The sequence below is a fragment of the Heterocephalus glaber genome, unplaced genomic scaffold (assembly GCF_053883595.1).
Source record: "Heterocephalus glaber isolate CG9 unplaced genomic scaffold, H.glaber_assembly_v1.0 deba00001606, whole genome shotgun sequence".
NCBI lineage: Eukaryota > Metazoa > Chordata > Mammalia > Rodentia > Bathyergidae > Heterocephalus > Heterocephalus glaber.
In genome coordinates, this window is record NW_028258377.1 from 17,330,327 (window position 1) to 17,349,491 (window position 19,165).

The window sequence follows — 19,165 nt, forward strand, 5'->3', positions numbered from 1 at the left end:
ATCACTTCCTTCATTATGGTTATCATCTCTTTAATTATCTGTTTTGTTTTTATCAAGAGCCTTACTGATCTGTTTTGTTACTTCCGCTGCTACCATTGCAGAAAATGCAACTGGGTGGCTTTTGATTTCTTCTACCTCAGTGCCCCCTTGATTTACCTTGGGCAAGTTGGAGGTTATGAGTTGCATCTTATTTCTGTGTTTGTTTTCTGCATTGAGGCTTGTAAATTTCCTATGGTAGGTAGCTTTATTACTAGTATCAAGACCTCTTTAGGAAGTGACTACTTTTCAGAGGTGTCTTCTAGGTGTAGCTGGCTTTTGGCTTTTGAGTCTGACCCAAGATCAAAAGTGTACCAATGACATTAAATTAAAAAATAAAAAGTTATTACAGTAAAAGACACAATGTCAAGAATGGTCAGGTAAGTGTATTCAATGAGAGGAGGAATATTTTAAGTTTTGAGGGGGATTAATGGCAATATGTCTTTTACTATAACAAGATTTTTAAGAATTTAAACATTCACTGTATCTTTCAGTCATCCCCCCCCTTTTATGTTGTGATTCTCTGGCACCTTGAATATCCTGTTACGCATGAACCTTTAGTATATCTGTTGATGATCCTTACTTGAATCTGTTACAGAGTGGTAAAAAGAGTAATTTTTCCAAATATGTCATTTTCTTTCTTTATTATACTGGAATTCTTAGGTAAAAATCTTCCTTTTCTCGCCCTCTTAACCTCTTATCCTCTTTTCAGTAGTAGTGAGGATTCATGAATTTTTATTCAGTATATCAAAATAAATTTTAGTCATTCTTGACTAAAGGTATTCTTGACCCAGGTATTATCTCCTTCAAAATGTTTCCCTTGTACCTTTGAGATGATTTCATTAGTCTTTGATCATTTTCTTGCTCTTGGTAAAATTTAGATACCCTAGACTTTCCTTAGGTTTACATAGAAGTAGGAATTTCTCCAAGTAACCACAATTCCTTTTAGTTGTAATGGTATTTAAAACTCTGTGGGAGTAAGGTGTGCTTGCTGCTATTGGTTTGTCATTCTAGTCTTTTTCAGTCAGAGAGCTATAAAATATTTTTTATCTTTAATCATGATTTCATATTGCTATTTCCAATTTATGAGAATGTAACGGTTTTCCCTTTTTTTTTTTTCAGTACCGGGAATTGAACTCAGGACTTCACGCTGGCCAGGCAGGCACTGTACCACTGAGCTACATCCCCGGACCCAGTTTTCCCATTTTTATGATTTTCTTTTTATTAAAACTCTTGGTTCTGCTGTGTTCAGTGATGCACACCTGTAATCCCAGCTATGTAGGAGACTGAGGCAGGAAGATCACAAGTTCAAAGCCAGGCTCAGCAACTTAGCAAGACCTTGTCTCAAAATAAAGGGCTAAGGATATAGTTCAGTGATAGAGTACCTCTGGGTTTGATCCCTAGTACTACCAAAATCCAAGCTAACGAAACCACTTTGGTTCCTAATAACATTAATGCAGCTTCTTATTTGATTTTATCCTACATAAACATCAAACATTTCAATTATAATTATTAGTATTCTAGGTGAATTCTTAGTTTTTTTTGGTTTTTTGGGGGGGTTTTTGGTACCGGGGATCGAACTCCAGTCCTTCCACTTGCAAGGCAGGCGGCGGAATCACTGAGCTAAATCCCCGGCCCTCTTAGTATTTTAACTTAATGAAGTTTAAAATTTCTTTGTAGATTTTTTTCTTAGATATTTTTCCCACTAAAAATATAACAGTATCATGTTCAAAATGAACATGATATATATGTACTACATAAATGAACATGATACATAGTACTATATGTTTACTATTCTGTACTGTTAATTCTGAAAATACTGTTTTTCCCCCAAAATAGGACTGGGTCTTATATTAATTTTTGCTCTAAAAGACAAAATAGGACTTATTCTCAAGGGATGTCTTATTTTTCATGTACAACAGTGCAAAAATACATTTATTCAAATACAGTCATGTCATCTTCTATAACGTTGTCATAACTCTCCAAATCCCTAATTCTGGCCTGAATTTCTTAGAACTCCCAATTTTCTATAGAACCATTGGCCCCAATCTCTCATGCCCAGCAATAGAGCGGGCTGAAACGAGCACTTCTTGTTCATGTAGCCTGCTTACAGTACATTGGCAGCACAACTCTCAATGATTTTATTCCATGAATTCTTCACCCAAGTCATGACCTCTTACAAGGTAGGCTTGACAAAGTTTTCATTAAATTAAATGTTAATTGAACACTTATGAGACATGAATGGCAATAAAAATGATGACAACTAAAAAAAAAAATGATGACAGCTAAGATTGATGGTCCACACAAAAGCGGCAAAAAATTGCCAGCATCAAAACTCAGAAAATGTTTATTTCACATGACTCCATTAAGTACATTCATTGCAACACATGACATATTGAGTTATAAAGATTCATATTAGACACAGCCATATCCATTATATCAAGTGTGCATATTCATGTGTTGTGTCTGTACTCCAGTTGGGCATTAGGCAAATAAGTCATTTTACACAGGTGTTTACCGCTTGTCTAAAGACATCCACTCTGGTGTTTCCAAATAATCATAATTTATATTATTTACATTTTAAGTATCAGTGTCATTATTTATATTTAATTATATATTATTATTTTATAATTCAGTATATCCATTGTGTGTTGCAACAGACACGAAATATGTTCATCTGGCTGATATTCTAGCTGGGGCTTATTCTGGGGCAGGACTTATATTACGAACATTCTGTAAAGTCATGCCAGAGCTTATTTTCTGATTAGGTCATATTTTCGGGGAAACACAGTATTTAAGTTTATATGACTCAGTTGTAGGGCAGTTGTACTTCATCATGTGGGCTGTACCACAGTACATTTATGTTGTTTCTAATTACAAATTAGGCCACAGGAAACAACCTTTTATGTTTCATATTTACAGAAATACGTCTTATAGATAGAATCTTGAAACTAACCTTGCTGGGCCATTGGGTAACTAATTGATTTTGTTAGATGTCAGATTTGCTACCCTTGAGGAATCCTGTGGATGGGAATCCTATGGGATCTTAGGTGCATGCCACAACTACAGGGGTATCTACTTCATTACAATTCAGTAGCACAGTGTGTTGTCAGGTTGTCTTAGTCACTTTTTTTCATCTCTGAGACAATACCTGACAGACAATCACAAATACAGGAGAGATTTATTTTGGTTTGCAGTTTCAGAAGTTTCAGTCCATGCTTGGCAGGCTCAGACACAGATATAGCATGGTAGAAGAGCTAGGTAGAGGAAAGCCACTCATATCTAAGCAGCCAGGAAGAAGAGAAAGAAGGAACTGGGGAGGAGGGAGATAGGCCTTTCCAGGTCACACCCCTAGAGACCCACCTCCTAATAGCAAGTCAGCTGTAGCACCCCGTAGTCCAGTCACCTTCCAAAAGCTTCACCCCCATGAAGCTTTGAGGGGACATTCTCAATCTAACCATAACACAGGTTCCTGCATTTTTTTCCTATCTGATAGCAGAAAATAAATAATTCTAGGAAAGATTTTATGTGCCTTTCTCTTACAAATTAGGTTGGATTGTACAATCTAACATCTCTACCTTTAATTCTCAAACAGCAGAGAAGATTGGAATATGGTATTGGTGGCATTTCAGTCACCATATTTCTAAAAAATTTTTTGGCTGTTAATTGCTTTAGATAAAAACAAATATGTATGTGTGTATTACATATACATTATAATACATTCTTTTTATGTGAGAATAAAATATTTTGCAAATGTCCTTTTAGGTTAGCACAATCTGTTATGAAAGAGTTCTAGACTATCCTTAACTAAATCTAGAGTGGCAGAAAACTTCTTTTCATGATGTTGACACCCTAATCAGTCTCATACAGGAGCATTACCCCTACCTATTTCTCACTGCTTTAAAGTCTACAAAGAATTTTTTTAAAACAACCTTTTGTCCTTTTATCATGAGCTCTTTAAATACTCTTTTTTTTTTTCCTTCAGGCTATTGTATTAGGGGAAACTGATGCTTTCATTTTTCAATATGTTAAAACATTGTTTGAGTAATACCTTACTATTTTTACCTTATGTATACATTGGTGCCTCTCCTTTCTTCATTTAATTTTTTTTGTTTTTTGTTTTGTTTTGTTTGGTACCGGGGAGCGAACTTGGGTCCTTGCGCTTGCCGGGCAGGTGGCGGAACCACTGAGCTAAATCCCCGGCCCTCCTTTCTTCATTTTAAATCAGGGTTTTTCAAAGAGAAACCAAAAAGAAAATTGTAACTGTACTTCAGTTTGAAGATTGTTGTTGCTTATCAATAAAATGTCAAAATGAGTTTTGGTGAAATGCTTTCAGTTATGTAGTAAACATATTTTTATGGGTTATTTATGTCTGAGAAGTAAGCCTTATTTGAGTTTTCTGTGTTAGATCTATTTGTTATAGAACAGGAAGAAGTGTTTAAAGTTTATAACAAAAGATAATGAGTAGATTAATATGAGTAAGAGGAGAGAGTAAAGTAAGTTTGGGGTCAGCTTTTGAAGTAATGTGGCTTTATAGGAAAAAAGGTATTTTCTTGAATAACAGATTGCTTTATTTTTTAAAAAAAGTATATGAAATATTAAACCATAGAAGAAAACTGAGGGTAGTTGATTTCCTGCGATTTAAAGATTTAGAAAAAAAATTGGCAATAAAACATGTTTCCTGTCTTTAAAATAATAGCATGAGATTTGATGAGCAAATCCTAGAAAATATACTCTGATAAATGTACAGAAAGTGAGAAATAGAACTCTTCTTTTTTTTTTTTGGTACCGGGGATCAAACCCCGGGTCCTTGCACTTGCGTGGCAGGCAGCAGAACCACTGAGCTAAATCACTTGCACCTAGAACTCTTCTTTTTAACATTAAGGAAGGGACTTTGTGCTGAATTCTCAGAATGCCAGGTTCTACTCAGAAATTATGAAAAGAAAAAAAATATCTAACCTGTGGATTCTTTTTTTTTGGTACCAGGGATTGAACTCCAGTCCTTGCGCTTACAAGGCAGGCAGTGGAACCACTGAACTAAATCCCCGGCCCTAACCTGTGGCTTCTTAAAAAAATGTTTGAAGATTTTTGATTTCATATAACACCACAAGTATATATAGTTATTCAGCAAACACTGTTTGTAATTTTATCATACATTATTCATTACAAGTGCTTTACAAAATCAATTAAATCCTCATAACAACCTTAAATGTTGTTATGTTTTAGTAAGAGGATAGCTTAAATGTATTTGCTAAATGCTTATTTTTCCCCAGTTTGTTAGTTAATTAACAAAGGTACATTAGTCAGTAAGCTTTATTTAATTTGACCTGAAACTTTTTTTCAGGGCCATGAATCAAAACCAGGGCCTTGCCTTGCATATGCAAAGCACATAATCTACCAAACATTAATCTTTTAACCTCAGATTTTGTAAAGATTCTACAATGCATGTTAAAAAGATTTAAGCATGTTAATAATTGATATTTTATAGTCAGATGTATATTTTATATGTTTATAATCTGGAGAAATAAAAGCTTCCGTCATATCATAGGCATTTATTTTGTTTTTATCTTTATTCAGATTAACTACCATGGACTTTTTTTTTTTTTTGTGGTACCGAGGATTGAACTCAGGTCCTTGCGCTTGCGGGGCAGGCAGCGAAACCACTGAGCTAAATCCCTGGCCCCTACCATGGACTTTTGATAGCATATAGGTTTGAAAATACATTTGGAATAGTTATCCCTAAGCAGCATAAATGTTTGTTTTTAGGAGACTTTGTTCTTGTGGCTTCTACAAATATGAGGAGGTAAAAGAAAGCTATCTCACATTTATAAGGAAAGTGCTTTTATTTCTTCCAAAGTATTTCTACCTTTATTATGAGTTTGTTTTTCCTGTTAGGTTTCTCAATCTGAGGGAATCTTTCAATTGCTTTAGTTTTAGGTACTGAGATTATGGAAGTTTGGTTGAATCTTTGCCTGAATGATTCTCTCATAATGACCGAAAAATTATACTGTTTTTTTTTTTTTTCTTTTTTTTTTTTGGTACGGGGGATTGAACTCTGGTCCTTGCGCTTGCGCAGCAGGCAGCAAAACTACTGAGCTAAATCCCCAGCCCAGAAAAATTATACTGTTATCTTTATGATACATTTAATATATGTGATAATACTGAGTTTTAGGTAGACTTAAAACTTTATTCAAATGAGGTTCTTATTAAATCTACCTACTTTATTTATTTATTTATTTTTTGGCACCAGGGATCAAACTCAGGACCTTGTATTTGCGAGGCAGGCGGCAGAGCCACTGAGCTAAATCCCCGGCCTTACCTACTTATTATACCCTGTCTTCCACTTTCTGCAAAGTAAGCTAATATTGAGTGTTGTCTATAAACTATTTTTAACTTATCTAAAGGATAATGTAGCAGAAAATAAAGTTTACTTTTCATTTCATTGTTGATGGAATCAGGGGTGTATTGTGATTACTGGACATTTTGAATATCTTTTAGAAGTTATGTTGTATCTATATTTATCAGTATTATTTGGAAGATATAGGGCCGGGGATTTAGCTCAGTGGCACCCTGCCTGCGTGACAAGCACAAGGTCTTGAGTTTGATCCCCGGCACCAAAAAAAAAAAAAAAGGAAAATACAGAGAAAAGTCACTAGTATAGATTTTGTTTTTCACTTATGAATTAAACTTAATAGGCACATCTATAGTGGTACTCTTCCTAGACACTCATGCATGGATGAATGTATGTATTTGTATTTGCTGATTAAGGAAACTTGTATTCTTTTTCCAGCTGTGCTATCAAATGGATGGTGTTCTTACTCTGCTGCCCACACACTGTTAGAGCTCACCTGTTTTGTATTCACTAAGACAAAGAAGAGGGCCAAAAAGTATTGTGAGTCAATACTGAGGGTTTTAAGTATAAAATAGGTGGTGATGGCATAGTATGTGACTGTGAAGTGAGAAGACAGAAGAGACATGGTATGTTCTGCCATAGTTAAAACGTCCAGATTGGGTGAAGGGAGTTTCATTTAATCCAGGTGTTAAACCAGGCACACTTTGTCATATTAGTTGGTCCTATCATGTGGGAATATAGCCTCGATAAGGTATAGAGATTATCCAGGGGCTGGAGTAGTAATTTTTCCTGTTATGCATAGCCTAGCATAGCCTGGGCCAATGAGGAGTAATTTCAAGGATCCTTTAGAACCACTTTGAGAATAATTTCATTTAAATTGGTATTCTTCCTACAGTTAAATATAGAACATTGAATTTTGACACATACTTTTTCCTTCCCACCTGTCCTGTCATTTATTTCCCACCCACACTTTCCTAACATTCTTATCTTTTCATGGAGCTTCAGTTTTCTTTGTACTTCTCTCATCTATCGAACTGTTTCTTATCTATGGCATTATATAGTTCTACTGAGCCATAGATAGGCATGGTTCTGTAGGTCATTATAACCTATAGAAAGTAGGTTAGTGAGTATCTGGATGCAAAGAAGCTGCTATCAGACTCGTTCTAACATTGCTGCCATGTAACATGCTCACCAAGGAGGGATGCTGCCAAATGGAGTGGACTCTTGGTCTCTGTTTTCTAATCCTCTTGGATTAAAACTATAGAGCTATAGAGTATTGCTGTTCTTTTCTTCCTTATGGTTGGGAGCTTATCCTTTGGGCCCAGTATTACCTGTTTGATTTCTAGTTCTTCTAAAAAAAAGTGAGGCACTAGTTCTACCCTACCCCTTTCTAATTTAGCTCTTGTTTGAAATTCAGAAAGAGATATTCAGTTCTTTGACTAAAGACCAAAGAGGGGAACACTACAGAGGAAGCATTCCTCCAATTGGTTTCATCATGGATCTGGTGGTTTTGCAGTTCTTTCTTTGGACACTGAAAAGTACTCATTTGCTTCTTTGGATTTTTCTCAGTTCCTACTTCTGGCTTCATATGTCCAATGATCCTGCCATTCAAGCTATCGTCATTTCATTTTCCCTATGTAGTGTCTTTATTATGGCATCCCTTGACTCATATCCTGTCATTACAGTTTGATGAAATATTTGATACTATTCTAGGCAGTTTTTCATAAAATGGACAAAATATAATTTTCTTTTTTTTAAAGGTTGTATTTTTGGGGGGCCAGGGATTTAGCTCAGTGGTGCTGCTGCCTGCCTTGCCAAGCACAAGGTCCTGAGTTTGATCTCTGGTACAAAAAAAAAAAAGATTGTATTTTTTTTCAGAGCAAGTTTAGGTTCACAGAACAATTAAGTAGAAGGTGCCAACATTTTCCATATACTTTCCACCCTGACATATCCTCCTTATTATCAAATCTCTCATCAGAGTGATGATATATTTGTTATAATCGTCACTCCTTTAAACAGTTTTTTGAAGAAGGCATCCTGAATAGAAAAGAGCTGCAGACTTTCTATTGAAAGTTTTACGTAGAGCTATCTAGTGTCTCCATTTACTCTCATTTTAAAGTGGGTTAGAAGAATTATAGAATACAGAAATTAGCAGATTGCCAGGGATTTAGCTCAGTGCAGGGGCGAGGTCCTAAATTTGATCCCTGGTAGGAAAGAAAGGAGAGGGAGAGGGGGGAGGGAGAGAAGGGAGGGGGGAGGGAAGGGGAAAAAGGGAGAGGGAGTTATAATTTGATGAATAATCCAAAAGAGAAATTATCAGATAACTTTTCTTCCCAAACAGTAGTATCTTTTAGAAAAGAAAATAGAATCTTTTGTATATTTTGATTTTGATGTCAGCCTTTTAATTTTTTTCCTCAGTTGCTCTAGGTCGTAACCAACCTTTGAAAAAGGAGAAACCAAAATGGAAAAGCGATTATCCGATGACAGATGGACAGCTGCGCAGCAAGAGGGATGAATTTTGGGACACTGCACCAGCTTTTGAAGGCCGTAAAGAGATTTGGGATGCCTTGAAGGCTGCTGCACATGCTTTTGAGAGCAATGATCATGAACTGGCACAAGCAATCATTGATGGTGCAAATATAACATTACCACACGGTAGGTTTGGAATTCCTCAAGGACAAAGGGAACATAATCAGCTTGTTTTTAATGGCAGAGAACCAAATGGGAAGAATCTTGTTTTTCTTGCTATGTGTTTTCTAATTGTTTTAATGTAGCAAATAATAGTATTCTTCTATTTTTGTGTACCTTTCAGTTGGAGATAGTGTTTGTTTATATTTTTATGGTATAGGTTATCTTAAATCATAGAAGATAATTGATAATATGTGTTTTCTGGCTTCCATGTAATCTAGTTTCCTGTAAAGACCTCAAAACTTCTACTTCACGACTTCCTTACCAGCACTAGAGATAGTCTCAGTTTAGATTTCCTGAGACGTAGAGATTCAATGAATGTCCCTTTAGTTATCATATTTTCTCATCAAGCCTATTTTTAACATAAAAACTAAACTTAGAAGTGAGTCCCATGTGTTCTTTTTTTTTTTTGGTACTGGAGATTGAACTCGAGTCCTTCCCCTTGCAAGGCAGGTGGCAGAACCACTGAGCTAAATTGCCGGCCCAGTCCCATGTGTTCTTAAGGATAGTTTTCTATGATTTTAACCCTGAGCATTATTAGAAACCTCTTCCCTTTGCTTAGGAATGGGATTCTCATGACAACCATAAGCTTTGAATGTTTCTAGATACACATATGCTAGATCCATGCACATGCTCTTCTTTGGTCTCCGTGATCAGAAATACTAAAAATGTTCATGATGGGCCAGGGATTTAGCTCAGTGGCGCCACACCTGTCTGGCAAGCACAAGGTCCTGAGTTCGATGCCCGGTACCAAAAAAAAAAAAGTTCATGTTACACTGAGATATTTATTTTGTTTTTATAATCTTTGTCCTTTTGATTTCTGTATTTTTTGTTTTTCAGGTAGCAGGGATCGAACTCCGGTCCTTGTGCTTGCACAGCAGGCCGCAAAACTACTGAGCTAAATCCCTGACCCTGATTTCTGTATTAATACATTTACTTTTCTCTTTAGTTTTGCAAGTTAATATTTTTCTAGGTTGTCTCTACAGACTCATATAATAGATAACCACCTAAATTCCCTTGTGTTGTTTTGTTCCCACGCGTTATTATACTACCTTCACTGTTTTCCCCCATACCTCTCTTTGTCTCCATTCTTAGGAGAACACTGCTTTTCACATTTAACCGTCTGCTTTATGTCCTTCAACTCTGTGTTGAATATTTTAACTCGCTGTCCTTGCCAGCTTTCCAAATCTCCATTAATTTTCTAATTAAATGTGCTTCCTAGAAATATACCTTTTTTGTAGCTATCTGTTCATTGCAAGAGCTTATTAAGATGGTTTTGTGTTGCTAACATTTATTGAGCGCCCACTGATCACTTTTTCTACACATATATAAAAATGATCTCCTATATTTGAAGAATTTATATATAGTAGAATGCAATTTTAGTGTGACTGTATACTCCCAATTTTCATGGATAGTCTATAAATTCCTACCTTTTCTGTGGTTAGGGATTAGGAGGTGATAGACATTGTTCCATTGACTGTTTTCAGTCCTATAATTATCTTCAGCTACTCCTTTTATATATTATTAAGTGAAGGGCTTGCCTCCATAATTAGTTTTTTCGATTTTGATGGTTATATCTTATATTTTCCAAGCAGGATATATGTTTTGTGTAGGTTGGCAAGTGGGTAGAAGAAGAGTCATCTATGTGTGATTCCCTAAATTTAGAACCCTGAGATCCAGAACCTTGGAACTTTGAATTCTTTACTTTGTAAGTAACAAAGTTACCTATAGGAGTATGATTATGTTCTGCCAGTAGTGATCTTGTTTTAAAGGTCATAAAGGCTAAGTAGCTCTATTTCATGTAAGGCAGGGCCTATGTATAGTCTGTTGGATAGAGACTCAGATCCCTAAAGATGCAAGTCCCTCATTCCTCTTTATCTATATGAACTGTCAAGAAAAATAATGTTGCTGGCAGCAACACCAACCAACAAGTTAGGGAGAATTATTCTTGGAAATATGAGAGTATTGAATGAGCTTCTACTTCTCCTCTCTCCTTAAGGAGTATTTTCTGTGTAAGCATGAAAGAATAAAGCTGATGCCTGAGCTTTCCTCTTTCAGAGCTCTGTAATTTTCTGGCTATTGATATTATTTTCATTGATACTTTTGATTGAATTCCTTTGTTCATATTTGAAGCCTACTAATGATATTTGTGGAGTGAACCTTAAATTATGTTCTGGCATACATTCTCTAACTCATCATCAGTTTATAAATAAGCTATTTAGTTTGTGTGCTTTTACCTAGACTTGCTCAGTGATATTACTGAAATTCATTTCATCTTTTTAATGTAATTACATATTTGAAATTTTACTTTGGACATGTTGTGTTGTTATATTTTAAGTATCCAAAGTACTTCACATTTTGAGCTTAAATTATTGCATAGACTTTGGCTGTTTAGCTCAAGTTGTGTTATCAGATCCAGTCTCACTTCTGATTGACTGTATTACTTCCAACTACTGTATATGACTTTAGACAAATCGTTTTTCTGAAATCTTCAGTTCTTTCACATGTAATATATGGACAGTAACTACCTCATGGGAGGTTGTATTGATGCACTATGATAATAATACAGTACATGTGAATTGTTTGCCATAGTGCCTGGTATTCAAAAAATACTTAATAAATAGTGGCATTCATGATTTTATTTCCTGAACTCTAACATTAAAAAGTAAATTCCTTGCAGCAAAAAATTTTTTTTTTCCAGTACCGGGTATCGAACTCAGGTCCTTGTGCTTGTGAGTCAGGCACAGTGCCACTGAGCCAAATCCCCAGCCCTGCAGCAAAATCTTGAATTAGAAATTTTTATCCTTTTTATGGATGTATTATCTATTAGTGACAGCTTTCTTTGGCTTTTATGTTATTCTGTCCTTGAGCATATATCCCTGATGTGATTTTGAGGCTGGGTTGATTGAGAACCACAAGTCCTAGTAGATTTATTAACTAGAAAGCAAAATAATGAAGACATAAGTTAGCCTCATCTTATACCTGGTTCATCTCTATCCCTTCTCTATATTACCTGTAAGAGTACTGAGCACATTGTAGGTCAGCTAAGCACATTGTAGTTCAACAGTCTGGAAAGATCCTAGGTCACACTCTCTTAGGCTTTCTTCAGTCAAATCCTTGTACTTTCTTGTTTTCATTTTATCCCATCTTCTCATGTCGTTTTATTATCTCAACTTTATTCATACTGTTATTTTCCTAGCAGAAATATAAACGGTTCTTGATAATGTGTGTAATAAACAGTTACCATCATTTTTTTTCCTTCTGTTTTGAGGCAGGGTCTTGCTATGTAGTTTAGGCTTGCCTTGAACTCACTATGTAGTCCAGGTTGACCTTGAACTTGAGGCAGTCCTCCTGGCTCGGCCTCCTGAGTGCTAGGATTACAGGCATGCACCACCACACCTAGCTACACTTAGAAATTTTAAAAGAATTTTTTTTTTTTTTGGTACCAGGAATCATACTCAGGTCCTTGTGCTTGCGCAGCAGGTGGTGAGACCGCTGAGCTAAATCCCCGGCCCTTAAAAGAATTTTTTAAACTGCCTGTTGCCTCTTGCATTCCCCTGCCTTCTAATTTTCTATAAAGGTAGCTGGTTTTTTTTCTTTTTCTTTTCTTTCTTATTTTCTTCCTTTTTTTTTTTTTGATACTTGTGATCAAACCCATTGCCTCTTCCTTACTAGGTAGGCACAGTGAGCTACATCCCCATTCATTGTTTAGCATCTACAATTAACTCATAATTATTAGGGTAATTTTTTCTAGCATGTTTCCCGTGTCCCTGCAATTTAAATGTAAAAGCTCCTCTCTTAACCTTTAAGACTGTTCAATCCAACTTTATTCTTACTTTGTAGCTAAAATTTACTAATTCTTCAGTTTGGTTTTTGAAGTCCTGTTCCTTTTTGTCCTTAAGTGCATAAGGACCTGATAAGAAAAGATAATTCTTAGACTCAACTTTTGTGTACTGAACCCAGGGCCTCATGCATGCTCAGCATGAGCTCTTTCACTGAGCTACACCCCCAGCTCCAGACTTTTGTTATTCTCTTCTTTTCACAGTTTGTTGTATGAACGGGGCAGGGTTGAGTTTCCTAGAATTTTTTTTTTCTTTCTTACCATTATCTCAAAATATATTAAATGTGTACAAGTTAAATTATATATAATAAAGTTTTGGCAACAGAGGCACTTATAAAAAGCATAAAAGGATTTTACATATAAAGAGCCAGTATATATTGAAAAGAACACTAAACTGAGAATCATGAATAATGAAATACTAATAAGTTATTTTTAATATTACTTATCATGCCTGGAATAATCACCCAACAACAATTCTCATTTTACACAGACAAGAAAACTGAAGTACACTGTCTTATGAGTGCAAGGTCCTGAGTTCAATCCCTGGTACCAAAAAAAAAAGGAAAACTGAAGTACAGAGAAGTTGCATGTTTTTCTCTGGTGTATAAGTCATGAAATTGGAATTTGAACTCAAGTCTTGGATATACAGTAAGAGTAACTGAAGTAGCTCAGTGTACCCCTGACAGATCATTTCATCTCTGTTCTGTAAAGTGAATGCACATATCATTGCTGTTTATTCCATGTCAAATGTTTCAGATCCCTTGTATATTATGTAGAGTACTTTAAATTTTTGTAGTTCTATTAGAACTAAAGGGAAACAAGCAGATTCCTTACGACATAGGAAATGCATGTGTATAGACCTTTCTCTTTCTCATAGGTGTGTCTAAAGCCCATTAAGAAGCAAGCCAAGGGGCCGCAGCTTGCAGAGATGGTTGGACTTCTGATCCTCTTCCTTGTGAAAAACTGAAAGTGTAAATAAGGATCAAAATGTATAATTCAAAATGTGAAATAGGAAGAAAAGGTTTAAAGGAGTAAGGGAAGTGGGAAGGGTAGGGGAAAGGAAAGAAGGGAAAAGAAAAAATATGAGAAAAGGAAAAAAATGGAAACAAAGTCTTTGTAAATAAGGAAGGTTGGAGGGGGTGAAGGGAGGGCTGGGGAATGGGGAAAAAATAAGAGCTAAGATACATCATGTAAAGGTACAAGATCCCAATGCTGAATGTAACTGTATTGTATACTTAAAATGTACCAATAAACTTAATTGAAAAAAAAAAAAAACCAAGCCAAGGGATGAAGATGTAGCTCAGTGGTAGAGCACTTGCCTAGTACATGTAAGACCCTGGGTTCAATTTCTAGCACTGCAGAATAAAGAAACAGGCCAGGAATTTTCATTGCTTTAAAGTTGCCTGTAAGAATTTGTCATCTAGGGGGCCAGGGATTTAGCTCAGTGGTTTTGCTGCCTGCTGTGCAAGCTCAAGGACCTGAGTTTGATCCTCAGTACCAAAAAAAAAAAATTGTCATTTAAGAAACTTAATTGATATTTAATTCATAAACAAAACAGTGAAGGCATGAAGATACTGTCCTTACACAGAAGATGGGAGATTTTTACCAGGCCGTTGTAGTATTTGGAAATGACACAAGACCTTAATAAAAGAACTGATTACTGATTAATCACAAATTAAATGTTGTATCATTTTCTTCTCTATTTTCAAAGAGACAAAAATGATTTGGAGTTATAAAATGTAAATTTATCTACTCCTCTGCTGCTGTCATTTTTTTCTTCAATTAGAGCTATAAAGTCTGAAAATAACTGAGGTGGGAGGTTGTCCCTGAGTCAGTAGGCTTATCTCTGAAAAGCCCTCCTTTTTGTGTCATTCTAGGGATTGAGGCAAGAGAAGCAGGGTTTCTGACCTGGTCCCACAGAATATGCTATACTAACTGCTACTTCTGTAATGCTGGGTCAGCTTTAAATAGACCCCCATGTCCAAGTGCTTCTGGGCTGCTCTTCCACTGCCTTTTAAGAGCAGAAACCCTGGAATTAAAGATTAAGCATCCCCACAAAAATGTGGTGAAATGTTAGACAATTCATAGTGTGAATATCACACAAGTTTAACAATTGTAAGCAAAGCCATTTTTCCCTTCTGCTTGTTGGATCATAGGATTGATTCCTCTGAGTGCCACACTCTTGCCAGCTGAGTTAGTGTGGTGAAATAGCTAACTAAGGCTTCTGCTTTTCCTAAAGCTCAACTACAGAGAGGCTTGATGTCATTCCTATCAAAGTATTTGTATGAGAAAACCTGTAGTTAACATCCCTGCAGTCCTGAAAGACTGCTCTTATGTTAGATTTAAGGATAATTTTGATGATCTTTTGACATTGTTGTAATTGAGGTTTGTAGAGAATCCCATGAAGTATGAAGTAGTGGACTCAAATCTTAAGAAACCTTGGTAATTTGTGATATTGCTGTTGGTGAGTGCTTCCCCAAAGTCTGTTTCTGAGATTTAAAACTTGGGTGAGAAGAAAACCAACATTATTTAGTGTTTTCTATTATTTACTATATATAATAGGCAATTACATGTGTTTTATTATTTTATTTTTACAAGAACCTTGTGAGATAGGTACTATTCAGTATTTCCCAAATTAGGCTCTAAAATCAAATTTGGGTATGATAAAAGTCACTGCTGCTTTTATCATTCCTCACTGTTTTTCCTGAAGTCTTTTGTTTCTTCATCAGGCTCAAATGTGCACTGTCTGAACCTTTGCTGCTTCTTTCTCTTCTATTTTTTTCTTGTCATTTCAGTGTTTTCATTCTTTTTAGTTGTGTTCAACTCATTTAAATGTTGAGGCTTTCCTTTGCCATAATGAGGTCATGGTTACTAAAAAGTAGAAGAGTTCAAGCTGTCTGGGACAGTTAGAAAAAAGAACTCAGGGATAAAGATGTCCTTTTCACCAGGCTTTGGAAAAGACCTGTGGTGTCACAAAGGCCTTGGGGTTCTAGGACATTGCCCCTGCCTTAATTTGGGAAGGCTATTTTTCCAAATCACACTGCCAGTATGATCTAAATATTTAACTCTTAAATCTTTATTGAAGTAAATTGAAATACACTAAATAGCACTTTATTTAAAGTGTAGAGTTTGGTCAGGTTTATGAAACCATCACCACAATCCAGAGAACACTTTCATATCCTTACACAAATTTTTTAAAGTTTTTTTGAGATAGGGTCTCATTGTGTAGTCGAGGCTGGCCTCAAAGTTGGAATCCTCATGCCTCAGCCTACCGAGTGCTGGAATCGCAGGTGTGTACCACCACCCCTCCTTGCAAACACTGTTTTTTTTTAGCTTTTTGTAGACCTGTTCAATATATCTGTACAAGTCTCAAGCAGTGAAAATTTTAACACTGAGCTACACTTTTTTTTTTTTTTTGAGCTACCCTTTTTAGGAGCGAGAGCATAGAAGGCTAAGGAGTGAGATCTTTTTTTTTTTTTGGTACAGGGGATCGAACTCGGGTCCTTGCAGTTGCAAGGCAGTCGGCGAAACTGCTGAGCTAAATCCCTGGCCCTAAGGCATGAGATCTTTACACACTTAAAAAGACATCTTTCATTTTAGACAGAAAGACTGCTTCAAAGAGTTAAGTATTAGATTTAATAAAGCAGTTTTTATTATTTGGCATCTAATTTATTTTATCTTCATAATTTTCTAGTGAAATACATTTTGAAGCCTAATTGAAAGTAGCCATTGATACAGTTGACCAAGAAAAATAGGACACCTGAGCCAACCAAGACAAAAACATCTTCAGAAAATTATGTATGAAATCAGAACAGAAGATAGGGACTTGGCACTTTTCTTCCTACCATGGGGAGCCTTCAGGACTTCCTGGCCTGGGGAAATGATCCCTGGCAGTTATTCTCATGGCCATCTGTTTCTGCTAAGAGTCCAGTCCTACAATGGGTTTGTGAAAGGGAAAAAAGAAAGAAAAAGAAAAAGATTGCCCTTTTATAGATGGCATTAGTTGAGTTACACAAATGAGTGTCTTGAGAACTAGTGGAACCAGGTGTGGTGGTGCATTATAATCCCAGCACGCGGGAGGCTGAAACAAGAAGATTGTTGTGAGTTCAAGGCCAGCCTCGGCTACATAGTGAGTTCAGGGCCAGTCTTGAACTCAAAAAAAAAAAACAAAGAAACAAACAAAAAGAATTAGTGGAAAATTGCTAAAGGAACGGCACCTTAGTAGCCATAGAGTGATGATTAAAACCTTTTGCAAGTGCAAATATAGCTAAAAGTCATTTTGGAAAGGTAGAAAAATTCCTATGCTATCAATTTTTTTTTTTTTTGGTACCGGGGATTGAAGTCAGGACCTTGCACTTGTGAGGCAGGCGCCGGAACCACTGAGCTAAATCCCCAGCCCTATGCTATGAATTTTTAAAGTGGTTCCTTCCTGTTGTGTTTAAACACAGTTTCTTTAAGCAAATATCTCCATCTTCTGTTGCTTCATTTTTCACAGTTTCGATTATTGTAGATGAGAAGTAGCAGTACTATGTCCATTTCATCCCTATATATGGCACCTTATGCTACTGAAACTCCTCTCTGTCACAGCCATTTTCTTTGGACAAATATCAGAGGCTTCATCCTTCATTTCCTTCTTTGAACTGTCATTGACACCTTGGCAAGTATTGTCCAGTTGTTGAACTATATTTATCACTGTTAATTTCTTGCATTTTGTGAGTCAGTTCTGGTTTTTTTAATCCCTCTTATATTTGGCCTATAAAATTTTTTGTCCATGTTCATTTCTTCCTTCCTGATAACTATATCATTAATTTAAGAACCAAGCCCTGTACTCTTTATGTAACACATGTACTTCTTTAGGACTCTGCTTATTTTCACTGTCACTAGCTGTGTGACCTTGGACAAAAGTTACTTCTATTCCAGTTATCATTAGATTCATATAGTTCTTCTGAGTATTAAATGTTAATATATATGAAGTTCTTAGGGCTAGAACTAGTAAGCGCTCTTTTGGAGACAGGGTCTCTGTATGTAGTTCAGGCTGGCCTTGAACTCACTATATAGCCCAGACTAGCCTCGAATTTGCAGTGATCCTCCTACCTTAGCTTCCCCAGTGCTGGGATTACAGGCATGTGCCACTATGCCTGGTTTAGTAAGTACTCTTAAGGTGCTTGCTTTTTGTTTGTTTGTTTGTTTAAACTTGTATATTGGAGATTATTTCTTTCCAAACTTTTACCCTTTTTCCCACTCAGCTTCGGTTACCTACAGATAATTCAATTAAAGTGTCTTGAGTTGGGGGACACAGTACTGGGGGCTTGAACTCAAGACCTTACTCCTGCTAGGCAACTACTCTACCACTGGGCTACATCCCCCAGCCCCAATTACAGTGTCTTAAATGAACCTGAAGCACTAAATTTTCTATGTTTTTTGTCAACCTAGTTTCCCAGTAGGGTGATTTTCTTTCCTTTTGTTTTTCCATCAAATCTAACCTTTATTAGATCTTGATACATACCATTGATTTTCTTAATTTCTTTGTTTCTGTAGTCAGATAATCTTGAGAGCTGATCCCACTGATTTTAGTCATTCGCCTTCATGAAAATGATAAAATAATCTTCAGACTTTGTCTTGTTCACCAGTATAATTGTACCACCTCAAACATTGCCTGTGATAAACAGGCATTAAATATTGTTAAATGAACATCTCATTTACCTAGGTGGTGTTAGCCACCTCTAGTAGCTGACGATGGTATTAAGTCTAAACTGAATGTTACATGGGCTGGGGATTTAGCTCAGTGGTTTTGCTGGCTGCCTCACAAATGCAGGGTCCCAAGTTCAATCCCCAGTACCAATAAATAAATAAATAAAACCTGAACCTTACTATCAGGTTTTCACTATTGTTGTCTATTTAGTAATTTCACATCTATTATATTTTATTTCTATATTCTGCCTCAACCAGGCCACTTGGTATCTCTTCTTTAATTTCCTTGTACTTTTTTTGTTTTTTTGAGATAGGGACTCACTATGTGGTTCAGCTGTCACTCATAGATAAAGTGGGCAGACAGAATCCAGATCTATGCTGATTAATCCCAACAATCCACCCATAGATTCATGGCAGGGTAGTGGATAATACCAGCAATCTTGTACCTTTTGTTCTGAAGCTCAGGCTGGTTTCTGGTTTTCAGGCTGGAACCTGTTTTTTTCACTCTGCAATACCCCATGTGCCTCCTGGTGGCTTGAACTTGGCTCCTTGACCTT

The 19,165-nt window shown here is 36.2% G+C and overlaps 1 protein-coding gene across 3 annotated transcripts in view; it reads left to right on the plus strand.

Annotated features, from left to right (window-relative positions):
- Ubtd2 (ubiquitin domain containing 2) overlaps positions 1 to 19,165 on the plus strand; it is an 81,989-nt gene that overhangs the window by 46,647 nt on the left and 16,177 nt on the right. For 2 of the 3 annotated variants that reach the window (XM_087194834.1, XM_004836379.4), the window contains exon 2: positions 8,807 to 9,043. In XM_087194834.1, the coding sequence (XP_087050960.1) occupies positions 8,869 to 9,043 (175 nt within the window). In that variant the 5' untranslated portion in view covers positions 8,807 to 8,868. Of the gene's footprint in view, positions 1 to 2,237; positions 6,929 to 8,806; positions 9,044 to 19,165 lie in introns of those variants that run through there. The other variant, XM_021239578.2, reaches the window with a different exon arrangement.